This window comes from Tamandua tetradactyla, chromosome 2, assembly GCF_023851605.1.
Source record: "Tamandua tetradactyla isolate mTamTet1 chromosome 2, mTamTet1.pri, whole genome shotgun sequence".
Classification (NCBI taxonomy): Eukaryota; Metazoa; Chordata; class Mammalia; order Pilosa; family Myrmecophagidae; genus Tamandua; species Tamandua tetradactyla.
In genome coordinates this window covers 124,566,687-124,580,304 of record NC_135328.1, presented here as the reverse complement: position 1 = coordinate 124,580,304, position 13,618 = coordinate 124,566,687, and the positions used below count along the sequence as shown (strand labels likewise).

At 47.3% G+C, this 13,618-nt stretch overlaps 1 protein-coding gene across 1 annotated transcript in view; it reads right to left on the bottom strand.

Annotated features, from left to right (window-relative positions):
* Positions 1-1,712, bottom strand: part of KLHL6 (kelch like family member 6) — a 66,044-nt gene extending 64,332 nt beyond the window's left edge. Inside the window, exon 1 of the mRNA XM_077148767.1 lies at positions 1,322-1,712. Coding sequence (XP_077004882.1) covers positions 1,322-1,581 — 260 coding nt within the window. The 5' untranslated portion in view covers positions 1,582-1,712. The remainder of the gene's footprint in view (positions 1-1,321) is intronic.
* Between the last annotated feature and the right edge of the window lie 11,906 nt (positions 1,713-13,618).

Below are 13,618 nucleotides of genomic sequence, written 5' to 3'. Positions count from 1 at the left end.
TGGTGTTCTTCTAACAGGAAAAGAGTCCTGTCTCCAGAACCACCTCTGTTACAGGAGGAAAGCAATGCTGGTAATCCCAAGATAAGAATCTTCTGCTCTGAAGAAAAGAATACAAGGAATTTCCCTTTATGACCAGGCAGTTCTGGGAGAGACTCTCAAAACAGAGGCAGATGCAGCCCCCCACGGGCGCAGCTCCAACTGCTCCAAGAACTGGCAGACTTTCCCCGAGCATTTCAGACATTTCAGAACGGCTGGGTGGGAAGGGCCCGGGTCCAAACTGTCTCTTGGGGATAAGGACCAGAGAAGACCACAGTGTGTTGGAGGGCGTGCAGCCCACTCCCAAGCCCACTACCAGGTAGACATTTCATGAGAGCAGCTTTCAAAACTGAAAGATTCAAAGCAAAGGAAAGCCCTAACGGTGGACCCCAGGGTCCTGAGCATGGCATTGCAAAGGGGTGCCCATGTGCCAGGTGAGTCACGTGTTCACCAGGTCACCGCTGCTCAGGCTGCTCCCACGTCCCCCTTCTAGACACGTCCGGTGGACGAGGCCCCACCCTCGGTGCTAACGTTTACTACGTGATCTCAGCTGCAATGCTAAGCCTCTACTGGGCGCGAGGCTCCACGCGTGGTCCTTCGTCCCTCTCAGTTTAATCCCAACAATCCCAAGGCGTCGCCACCGTTGCCCCCACTTTTAAGTGACGAAGCAGACTTGGAGTGTGGAAGGACCTGCCTGAAGCCACGCAGTCGGGGTACAAAGTGAGGCGGGACCCAGGTCCCCTAAACCCAGGGTGCCCCGGTGGGGGACCCCAAGTTTGTGGGGACAAGGGCTCCACTTTGGAAGCCCCTTTGGAAGTGCCCCCTGCCGCTCTCCAAATCTGTGGCTCCCCCCTCCCATGGCTTCCCCCCACCCCGTTGCCCCCTCCCCGCCCGCACACACATATACACCCTCCATCTGCAGCAAATTGTTTTATAACTCAAGATGGGCCACATCCTTTTCCTCTACTTCTGTTGATGAACAAAGACAACATCGTGTTTCCAACACGTTAGTCAGCGGAGGGGATAAAACCCAAGACTTTAGCTAATTTCCCGTCCTCTAGAACAAGGACATACATACGAAGTGTTTACTATAACAAACATTTTTTTAAATGATGCTACGCTCTCTTTTAATGTGATCCAGATTCTAAAATCTTTCTTTCTTGTACCTTAAATAGACACACAAACCTTACTGGACGCACAAAGCATAAATGCAACAGCCACCACGAAATGGGGCTCTCATCCCAGCTTCCCACAGCCCCAGAGTGGCTCCAGCCCCAGCTCTGACCTGAAGTAGTTGCTGGCCGCGGCCAGCACCACGCGGTGGCAGGAGAATTCCTGAATGTCCACACACAGGATGACATCTGTCAGTGCGTCTTCCACCCGGAGGCTGTCCAGGCCGTGCTGGAGAATCAGGGAGAGGCCTTTGTCCTCAAATTTTACTTTATCCCCATTTAAAGTTTCCACCAGGTCTTCAGTCTCCTGGGCGGACTCGCCTGCGGAGGGGACAAGGGGGCCCTCCAGGCTCCTGTCGGCCGCGTCGCCCATGGTCCAGGTGGCCCCCTGCAGAGCCGGGCGGATTTCCTGCGGCCGCCACTTATCAGCCCCGCCACCATGCAACAGGAAGTCTCGCACTTTCTCATCCTGTTTGACAACCGGCCACGTCTGTTCTTCTTCTTTCTGTGAATTATCCCAGGGGTGGAAATGACCCAGCCGGGTATGGGCAGGAGGCAGCCCTGCAGCAGCCACAGCTATCGCGGCCCTCTCCGCCCTTGCATTGCACTCAAGACGCCTCCAGCTCTGCTCTCACATTTGCACTCCTGGGGCAACCAGAACCCAAGTTGGGGTGCAGGTCATTGCTCCACAGCTATGTCCCCTTCCAGGAGACTCCACGAGAGCCCCACCCATCCCTGGGACCCCTCCGTCCCTGGCATTCTACCTCCCCTCTCAGCCCCGCGTCTCCTCTCCACATCGTCCTCCCTGCTCAGGGGAAACAATGTCATGGCCAACATCAGCAGACCCCTCAAAGCAAACCTGGATCCCCATGTGCCACAGAGAGCCAAAGAGAAACGGTCTTGGAAACCCCACACCCAGGCTGTCCTCCCATGGGTCGCGGTGACGCTCCAGCAAACCCCGCATGGCCTCATCTCTCCATCCTGGATAACGAAGGACGTCCATTTCAACTGCAGGTCTCACTTAAATAGAAATAACTACCTTTCTTAAACTCCCATTATGTCCTAGGGAATTTACAAGAAATGGTGCATTTTAACCATTATACAGCTCAGCGAGGTAGGTACAACGTTCCTCGTTTTGCACCTAAGGAAAATGAAGCTCTACTCAAGAGAACAGCAAGACCCCCTCTGTGGCTCTGGAGCCCCCTGTCCTTCTGCCTGGGCCGGATGTCGCAGCGGGACATGACACTGGCCCTTCGTCCTGGGCTGGCCCCGCCCCCACACCTGCACCAACTGTCCCTGGCCTCTTCCCGAGGTGCCTCTTGCAGTCTCGCTCCTGCTGTCATTCAGCTTCCAGCGGCGCTCTGGTCAGTAGGGAGTCCCACTCTTTACTCCATCCTGTTCAGGAGTGACTGAAGCCCCCAGGGTCTCAGCACTGCAGCAGCTCTTTCCTCCCCGTGGATCTGACTCCTAAAGTCAGGGACCTTGAGAGTCCTCAAAAACTTGTCCTTCAGAAACCCTAGAATGAGCTGAGACTCAGCATCAAGGGATTGAGAAAACCTTCTAGACCAAAAGGCAGAAGAGTGAAATGAGACAAAATAAAGTGTCAATGGCTGAGAGATTCCAAACAGAGTCGAGAGGTTATCCTGGAGGTTATTCTTACGCATTAAATAGACATCACCTTGTTAGTCAAGATGTAATGGAGAGGCTGGAGGGAACTGCCTGAAAATGTAGAGCTGTGTTCCAGTAGCCATGTCTCACGAAGATGATTGTATGATGATATGGCTGTCGCAATGTGACTGTGTGGTTGTGAGAGCCTTGTGTCCGATGCTCCTTTTGTCTACCTTACCGTCAGACAAGTAATGCATATGAATTTAAAATAAATAAATAATAGGGGGAACAAATGTTAAAATAAATTTATATTGAAATGCTGGTGATCGGTGAAGGGGAGGGGTAAGGTATATGGTATGTACGAACTTTTTTCTGTTGTCTTTTTATTTCTTTTTCTGAATTGATGCAAATGTTCTGAAAATGATCATGATGATGAATATGTAACTATGTGATGATAGTGTGAATTACTGATTATATATGTAGAACGGAATGATCAGATGTTAAGAATGTTTGTGTTTCTTTGTTGTCATATTTTTTTAAATTTTAAACTAATAAAAAAAAAACAAAACTTGTCCTTTACCCAGAGCTCTATCAATCGAGATGCTCTATCTGCAAATAAGAGAATATCCTGTTGACAGCAGTTGCATCATGAGAAGCTGGAGGTATAGAATCTCGTGGATTCAGCAGCTCAGGGCTGTCATCAAGGACACAGGATGTTACTATCTTCCCACTCTGCCACCCCAGTGTGATGGAGACACCCTCATAGTCACATAATAGCTGCGTGGTACCCAACATCGTGTTAGCAGCCAGGGTTCAACTAGCACAGAGTAGGTGGAAAGGCTGCCGTCAATCAGCCTCCTGCACCTGCTACGAGGTCATGCACAGCTCGACTCTCCCTCCAGGCCCTGGCAGGGGCCTCCTCAGTGACGCCGACACCAACTCTAGGAGGGGAAAGGTCAATACACAACCTACCCCCTCATGGGGTCCCGACCTCCAAAACCTCTCCAATTATAAGTGACGTTGGCCATATTCAGCTCCCTACAAAATTAAAAATAAATCTCAGTTCCTCCTTCGCGAGGGGTCCCGTTCACCAAGTTCCTTTATTGTTTTTCCTACATCACTGAAGGCCCCTCCCCAGCGATGAGATACTGTTCGCTTCCCCACCCCCTGCATCTCCCCAGCGGATAAGCACAGAACTGTCCCTCGGACTAGCGAGTATCTAGGATTAGATTTTACTGCAAAGTTTAAAACAAAAAACAATCAGTTCAGCATCTATGTCAACCTGAGATACACCTGAGACTCAGCATGAACTGTTAAATATTCCTTAAAACTTTAAGCAAAATATCCTTTTCTATGGGCGCTTTATTTCCCCTACCAGGCAACAAAATGTATAAACTACTGGCTTATGCATTTTTACTGCTGAGAAAAAAGTCTAATTGTACCTTGTTTGCCAGTTGTTTATAATACTTGCAAGGAGTTGATTCTGTTCCCCTGTAAGTCACTAGCTTTGGTCAAGGATCATCCCTGTTACACAGGCCACAGACTGCCCTTCCGACTGCGGCCAGCTGTCTTCTCTAGAACAAATGACAGTGATAAAAACAATGGAATCACCTGCAGAGAAAGAGCCACTGTTCCTTCTGCTAACTTAATGCTGCTGAAATGGGCACTTCTTACGCCTCAGCTGTGTTCTAGGCAATGAGGGGGGCAGTGCATGAATTTGAATGCTCCTGATGCCCCTCTTCTAGGCCGGTGAGCACTCTGTCTCCATTTCAAAGACAAGAAAACACAGGCAAGGTTATGTGTCTCAGCAGACACTGCTGGTGCTGCCCTGTATCCCATCAGCCAATCCTGGAAACCACTCTACACACCTCCTGATGCCCAAAGCATCGCTCTGCTCCTGAGAGTGTCTTCGGGTACTGGAGAATCCATGCCCCAAGAATGACGTCCTGCCAATGCAGTCCTGGAGCAGGTAGGACAGCTCCCACCCCCTGGTGCCTGAGGGACGGTTCTCAGGTGGACCCTGTGCCCTCCCTGAGATGCTCACTGCCCGGTGGCCGCCAGGCTTTAAGGCTCTGCTCCCCTCCCCTCACCTCTCCACCACAGCACGGTGCTTCCCAGAGCACGTTTACACCCACCCCTTGTCTCACAGTCGGTTTTGGGGAAAACCAAAATAAGACACATAGCCTCGGGAAGGCAGCCGTGAGATCTGAATTTAGGTCTGGGAATCCTGAAGCCCAGCACTCCATTGCCCTCTCTTCCCCACTAACCCCGTAAACCCAAGTCCCAGGAGAGGCTTCCCCCGTCCCAGCCTCCGCAGGTCTGTGCCGCTGGGGCGTGCAGCTCCACGGGCAGGCGTCCACCCCTCGGGCACCCAGGGCCTGACTGCCCGCTGAGATGAGGGCTCCAGAGCTTGTGGGTCCAGGCCCAACACCACAGCAGAGGCACCACAGAGTCCCAAGCTGTCCCTGCAGTGCCGGGCGGGGAGAAGCCACTCTGTCCCCTGCCCAGAGGCCTCCGTGCCGAGAGCAAGGCGGCAGCAGGGCCTCCACAATACCAGGAAAGTGCTGGTATAAGACACAAGGATAAATTGTTTTCCAGTGAGCATCAATAGCCATTAAGAGAATATAATGGTGGACGGGCCACGGTGGCTCAGCAGGCAAGAATGTTTGCCTGCCATCTAGAGGACCAGGTTCGATTCCCAGTGCCTGCCATGCAAAAAAAAAGAGAGAGAATATAATGGAGAAATAACCTCACCCACGATGGGAGTAAGGTAACAAGAAATGTAACAGAAAACAACCTTCAGTAAAAGGATGACAACAAAAGAAAAAAACAACAAAGGATGGTAACGAGACTTGAATAAATATACTAAGCTTCTGTGCAGGGAATAAATATCCACTCCTTCATAATGAATTTACAGAGGGTGGTTCTTAAATTTTATTTATTCAAAACAACTTCAAAATTAATTTAAAGTTCATAAATGTACAAGAACAGCTAAGCCTTTTTTAAGAAGACATGCAGGGGACACACAAGCATGAACACACAGCAAAGCGTGATAAGGAGTTCATAGTTCCAAAGTAACATCTCACCTAGAGAAGCTCGGCCAGGTGTGCGGGGCGTGCCCACCCGGGCACCCGCTCTGCAGATTCCCTCCATGTAAAGTTGACCTTCACCTTGCAGACCCAAAACATGAGGTCCTGATACTGATCACACTTGATGCTTTAATAACGTTTAGTAACAGCTGGATGATGACATACAGCTTCAGTGACATGTCCTGGTGAAAGGTAAATTGAGAACAGTCTCACTGAAGTTTCCCACTTCAGCATTATCGAAGTGGGGGCCAGATAACTCTGTCATGAAAGGTGCCCCATGGACACAGGACGTGCAGCAGCCTCCCTGGGCCCTGTCCGCTGGGTGCCCCTCTGCCGCATATGACCACAGATACAATGTCCCCAGACTTCGCCCTGACGCCACTACCTGGATGGCCAACCTGACTGCACACTTACCAGCTGCTCCCAGGAGCAGGAAGACAGTGTGTGCAGGCTGTTGGTTTTACCACATGAACCTCACCCGCTGCTCACGTTTAGGGAGGGTCAGTAACCTCTGCCCCTGCGGGTGGACTGAGGCTGAAGGGAGGAAGTCTTGGAAGGGAGGGGAGAGAGGAAGGAGTTGTTCCCTCCAAGCTCCCAGGAGAGAGCAGAGGAAATTCAATGGAATCTCCGTCGGGGCTACAGGAAAAGCCAGAAGCCATGTTTGCTTCTGTTTTTCGAATCATTTGCTACCTTTAATTTTTCAAGCATCAAAGCAGGAAAAATAAAAAGTAATTTATATAAGGATCAAAATTAGGTTAAGCTTTTCTTCTGAAATACCAAATGGCATCTACAGTGGAGAAATGTATATGTAAAGCTTTGAAGGAATACCTTTGTGACCAGGAATTTAAAACCAGACCAATTCGTGCTTGAAGGCAACTAAAAGACATTCTTAAGCATGTCTTTTTTTTTTTTTTTTACCTGTAAACATTATTCAACAACATTCTTTAGATCTTTGGTACATAAATAAAATGTAAAACTCAAAAGAAATTGTAGAAATGTAGTAGAGGTCAGTTTTGAAACTAATTAAATTGCTATTCAAAATGAAAACAGATAATCATTGTAATTGTTGTTATAATATTAAAGGCAAAAAATCATGAAAGAGCGAATCATGTCACTCCCCCGTCCCCACCAAAGATTTCTAACCCCAGATTCATTTAATCACACCCGGGACAAAAGTAGCACAAGTAGTATTTGGGACAAGACAATAATTCAGTTTTTCCTCTAGGATGGCTTATGACATTTTGGTTTTATTAGTCACAGTTTATAAAGTTCCTTTCAGCTTACAAACTGCTATTAGTAATATATAAAATCTTGGGGATTTTTTCAAATTTAGGAGAATCTCTAATGAAGAGTTAGAAAGTCTGAGGTCAGGATGGTGTTACTGTGAGTGACAAATCGTAAATGTTCCTTGAACTGACAGCAGTCTTCCCATTCGTAGCTGCTGTCCTTGCTGCAGAGGCACATTGTAAGTTTCGTGTTATCTTTGAGATGTCATTTTTTTAATCAAAATCAGCCATAAGTGTAAATCTTTTTCTAGTGCATTCATTGTACTTGTTCCTCTTCATTTCTGGGATTATAAACAGCCAAAGAACTTATTGTTAGAAATTCAGTTTCTCACCTTAACGAGTTACGGCCTCCGATATGATCTGAAAATTGTTACAAATTTTTCTCCCTATCAGAACAATTTCTATTGATATTTTTATTAGCTTTATCACTTTTGTTTAAAATTTATCTGAATTTTTTAATACTTTTTAAATAAAGATGACCAAAAAAAGAAAGAGGGCAGATATCTAAATTGCAGTTAAAAATGGCATATTCCTTCCTCAACCTCCCCTGAAGCTGACACCAAACTACCTTCGGTTATACCTGATGTAGGCAGAGCGGGAGTGAGGGGGAAGAGAAATAGAAAGAGATCCTCAAAATACGTTTTGCAAACTTTCCAGAACCCCTGTCCATGGCCACCCCTTCCGGATTGGAGGGTCTGTACAGGGGGGCCTGAGGTCTCAGAGCTCACAGCCTCGGCGGGCAGACTGCCGCCACAGTCGGGCGCTCTAGCTGGCCCGCCTCCCTCTCTTTTTGCCCACACAGGAGAACAATTCCAATGACACAAAAGGGAGTAAAGCAAGGAGGCCCAGTGTAAGTAGCAGTACCTGGCAACCAGAAAATTCCCCAGCACATCTGCGAACACTGGGCAGTGGTGGTGGAAGTGGGGAGCAAATGAGGACTCAGTGGTATTGCAGGGCACTGTGCTAGTAAAACCAGATAAATATTACTTTAAGAATTCTTTAAACGTCAATGTAACCATCAGAAACATTAAGAAAAAGAGATCTGTCTTCTGAAAAACAAAAGAATAGACAAAGATATTTTAGGAAAAGTAAACAAAAAGAAAGCAGGAATGGCGATAGCAGTTTTAGACAAATAGGAAATTACTGAAAGCAAAAAGAAAATGAACAAACTAAAGAGGGATGCGTAATGATAAAAGGCACAACCAATGGTTAAGCTAAAGCAATATAATACTTTGAAAGCAGACTTAGAGCATTAAAATAGGTAAAGCAGAGGCAAGTGACCAGGGTAAAGGGTGTGAACACTACAGAGAAGAGGCCAGAGGAGCTCAGGAGGGGTCAGAGGAACTGAGTGCTGAGCCTTCAAGCTGCCAAGGTGGGGGCGAGGGGTGGCGGCAGGACCCTCCTAGCCCCTGCCAGGCCCAGCCTGGGCAAGGACACGGTTAGCGCCACTCTCGGCAGAGAAGCACTGAGCGACTGAGGAATAATCGATGAACTGTCTGGGGAGGATAAGAAGAATTCATGAGAGAAAAGGATGAGGGTAAAGACTTTCTCAGAAGAAGGGCTAGTGTCCACAAAGACTCAGAAATGTAAGAGAGTGAGGAGTTCATATGTTCTGGAGCAGCTAGAAGGAAAAATCTGAGAGGATGGTATCATCCCCCATGACAAACTCTGGGATCTGTCCTATAACTACTTGTTGAAGAGTGCTTTGAAAACTATTGCTTGTTTCTTTCTTTGCTTTGTATATGTTATATTATACAATAAAAAAAGTAAAAAAAAAAATAATTAATTTAAAAAAGAGAATGAGGAATATTTGGAAACTGCAAACTATTGGCTACAAGTGGAACACAGGTTGTGTGCATGGGGTGGGGGAGGGGTGGAGAATGAGGTACCGAGGCCAGGCCAGTGAGGGTGCATGCACCCATGTTCCAGAATAGCCAGCGTCAGCACTGCTCGCTCCACCTCCAGACTTTCTCATCACTGGGTCTGGGTGGGTCCGAGAATTTGCATTTCTAGTAAGTTCCCAAGTGGTCACCACACGGCTGGTCCCAGACCTTTCTCCAAGAAGCTGCGGGTGACTCCGCAGAGGCTCTCAGGAGGTTAGTAAAGGGATAGAGCAGGACCTTGGCGAGAACCATCGTTGGAAGAAGCTCAAGATTGCTCTAGTAGGTCAAACAAGAACAAGTAGGAAGGAACTGTAACCCATTGAAGTTTCAGCCCAATGTGAAGAGTTCTCAAATCCTTTTGGTTCTTGTTGATGCCTGAGGGCCCAGAGGACAGATAATCCATAGCTTCTAACTCAGCTCAGGGTCTCCTGAGCACCCTAGCTCAGAGATGGGTGACCCAGGCTCCCCATGTCCACACTCTAATGAGAGCCTCTGTTATCTGCAGGTTACAGTTGTTCAAAACCTTTGTGACCTGCTCCCTAAGCCCCACCTCTGCAGCCTTAAATTCAAGGGAGACCCACTGTGCCCATGACTCCAACCAGGTGACTCTGAGCAAACTATGAAACAATGTCCACAAAATAGAGAGTCACAGTCTAGAAATGCCTTCTTGGGACATATAGGAGCCCAACAAAGCTGTCTCAGCTCCTTTGTGGTCCCATGGGCAGCAGCAGGGACTGAGAGCACATTCAGTCCCAAGCCTGACTATTGGTGACATCAGGAAAGTTAGTCCACCATAGGACACCTCTCACATCCCAGGTATTTCTTTTAAAAATGTCTTTTGCTAGGTGTTTTTCTTATAATAAAAAGATAGGGCAGGCAACAGTGGCTCAGTGGCAGAGGTCCCGCCTGCCATGCCAGAGACCCAGGTTCAATTCCTGGTGCCTGCCCATGTTAAAAAATATATCCACTTTGTCAAAAATTTGAAAACTCCAGAAAAAGATCAAATATAGTATCTGTGTGTTGGAGTAGGCATGTGCCAGTTGAGGAGAGCCAATTATGTGTGTTTCCTCTCCACTTCAAGCTCAAGTGTCACAATGTTGGTAGCTTGAAATTTGCCGTGGTGAGCGTGTTTACACCGTAGAAATTGACAAATGATTCAATCAGGGCTTTTGTGTGTGTTCCAGTAAAGGGGCTCCCATCTTCCCCAATAGTGCCTACTGGGCCTGCGGCCGCCCTTGACCTACACCACCCTCCAGCTCCAATTAGGAATTTCCTCTTGGGTCTCAGAGAAATTCTGTCTCGTCCCTTTCCTCAAGACAGTTGATTAAGACCCTTTTCCTGACACAGGGGCAGGCAGGGCGGTGGGGGGCTCTCTCTGGCAGCGCACATCCTCCCCCCACCCACCCCACCTCCACCCTCGGCGCTGACCCCATCAGGAGCTCCACGCAGAAGAAGCTCTGCAGAGCCACAGGGGTGGCTTTCAGTCTTCTGCACCTGCCCTGTGGTCCTTGAAGCTCGGGGGTCCTGGGGAGAAGCAGGCGAGCAGGTCTGAGTTCTGTGACCTGGAAGCTCCTGGGGAGAAGCAGGGGGAGCCGGCAAGGCTTCACCTGGGAGGACCAGCGCCACGACCCTCATACTCGGGCACCTACACACTGGACTTGGGAGGGGGCACAAGATAAAGCAAGGCCAGTTGATTGTGGCTTCTTGAAAAGCCTTAAAGAAAGAGCAGGTCAATGCCTCGGTTTCCCAATCTGTAAATTTGAGGTTATAATAGTACTCAGCTTATGTTGTGGAGAGAAGGAAATGAGTTATATATGCAAAGTCCTTAACACAATGCTCTGCATGTGTTATTAATCACTATGTAACCATTAGCTGTTGTTATTGAAACCATTCTCTAGAAGAGAAAGCGTGTGCATTGCATCCTAAATATGGCCTTTGGTTTCAGACCAAAAACTCCTTTGGTACCATGGCCTTCGCCAGCACCCACAGGCTGTCTATGTGCTGTGCCACCGAGGCTTGCCTCTAGGCAGCCAGTGTGGAAGGACCACAGAGCATGGCCTTCCCTGGACAGGCACACATTCCCATCACCCCACCCTGCAGTCGGAAACCAGCCTTCTAACCAATGTCACAATTCACGGGAGGCATCGCCTGAGAAAACCGGGTTCTCTAGAGGAACAGAACCCACAGGAGAGATCTGTAAATACGAGATTTATAAAGGTGTCTCACACAACCGTGGGAATGGAAGACTCCAGAATCCACAGGGCAGGCTGTGAAGCTGGTGGCTCCAAGGAAGGGTCTGGACAAACTCCACGAGAGGCTCTTCTCCCTTAAAAGCCTTCAGCTGATTGGATTGTCTCATTGGGGAAGACGTGTCTTAGTTGATCATAGGTGTAATCACCTGCAGATGCAACCAACCGACTGGTGATTTACTACACCAGCCTTCCGGTTTACCAACCAGCCATGAAATATCCTTGTACAACAGTCAGCCCAGTGCTTGCCTGACCAGACAACCGGGCACATCACCTGCCAAGCTGACACCAGAACCTGATCATCACAGACACAATTTGAAAAATAGACTAAGATTAAAGATGAGGCTATCCCAATAAAACTCATCCATAGGACGATGGGAATGTCTTCATAACGGACGACGGTGATGGCAGCACATTATCATCAATGCGATTAAAAGCTCTGAAATGTCTGAGTGCCATTAAAAAGCGGTGATAGAAGGGGAAATATTAGGTTGTAGCTGTGGTTCTAGAATAGAAACAAACACAAAACAAAACATGGAACTGCACAACACAGTGAGCCCCAAGTTAAGCCCATGGGATGTAGTGAAGTACATTATAAAAGTACGATTATAAAACGTGCTTCCATCAGTTGTAACAAATGCAACACACCAAAGCAAGGTGTTGATAATGGAGGGGAAGACGGGAATCCTATATTTATGCAGAATTGTTCTATAAACCTGCAAATGCTCTAATATCAACGAAATAAATAAAAACATTCGTTGAGATGTTGCTAGTGTTCTCTTCACTTTAACTCAACTTATTTCCTTTTATCTGGATAACTTAATGGATTTCTTTCCTCTTTTTGCAACTGAGAAAACTGAGGCTGATTTTTTTTAATTTTTTTATTGTGAAATATAACATATATACAAAAAAGCAATAAATTTCCAAGTACATTTTAACAAGTAGTTATAGAACAGATTTTAAAGTTTGGTATGGGTTACAAGTCCTCGATTTTTCGTTTTTTCTTCTAGCTGCTCCAAGACACTGAAGACCAACAGAAATAATGTAATGATTCAGCAGTCATACTCATTTGTTAAATCCTACCTTCTCTGTATAACTGCACCATCATCTATGATCTTTCCCCAATGCTTTAGGGGTATTTGAGCTATACCCATTCTAACTTTTTCGTATTGGAAGGGACTGTCAATAATATGGGATAGGGGGATGGAACTAGTTGATGTTCTGGAAGGGCTGGCCCCTCTGCATTGCAGGACTTATCTGGTCCAGGGGCCCATCTGGAGGTTGTAGGTTTTGGAGAGTTACTCTAGTGCAGAGAAACTTTGTAGAATCTTATATAATGTGAGGCTTGATTTTAACTGAAGTTGGGTACCTTGCCACAAGATAGGCTGTACCAGGTAAGTCATTTATAGTATCTCGCCCTACTCATGCCCTATTCTAATGAAAAGTCCCAAGTTGCCCAGTAAGCCATTTTTTATATCACTGCCCCTTCCCCCTTACTAATTGGACTATTGTGGATACACCAGTTCAAAGACAGCCAAGTCCGGAGATTAGTTCAAAAACATACACAGCGTTTGTCAAAAAGATCACGTGGGACAATCAGACTCTCTCCAGGAACTTGAAATAAGGAATGCAGAAACTTTGCCATTTGGCAGCAGAAATAGGAGGCAAAAGGACACAACAAGAGGTGTCATGAGATAGTCAGAACCATGGCAAGCTAAAGCCATATGCGAGCCAAACTTCAGAAAAGCAAAACTGTAAGTACTCAGAGGAACTTGGAAGGTAAAAGGAGGAGACTGAAGCCAGCACCTGCAGAGTGGCTGAGCCAGGCCACCTGAGAGCTGGTGAGAACCATGGCCTCTTGTTGCTGGGGTCCTGAGGTATGAATCTGAACCCCCTCCAGCTCCAGCTAGGGCTCTGCTGTGTAGTTCAGAGATATTCCTGCCTAAAGCCCCCTTTCCCTGAGATAGTTGATGGAGACTCTGTTCCTTACACTAAACCGGTCCCCCTAGAACAGAGGCAGAGCAGAGGTAACAGACCTAGCTCTCACTCTCCTCCAGAGGCCGAGGACTGGCCAGATGCAGAGATGGGCCCTGGAAAGGATGAGAATCCATAGCTGCACTGGTGCTAATCCAGGTCTGCTATCTATATTCAATTCTAAAGTGGACTTCCCAAAGAAAGATTCAAGGAACAAACCAAAGGCCACACAAATGCCAAAGAGTGTGTTTTATCAATAAGAACAATCTCCAAATGTATTGCTAAGTGGGGAAAAAAGCTATTAAATACCCTCTACAGTAT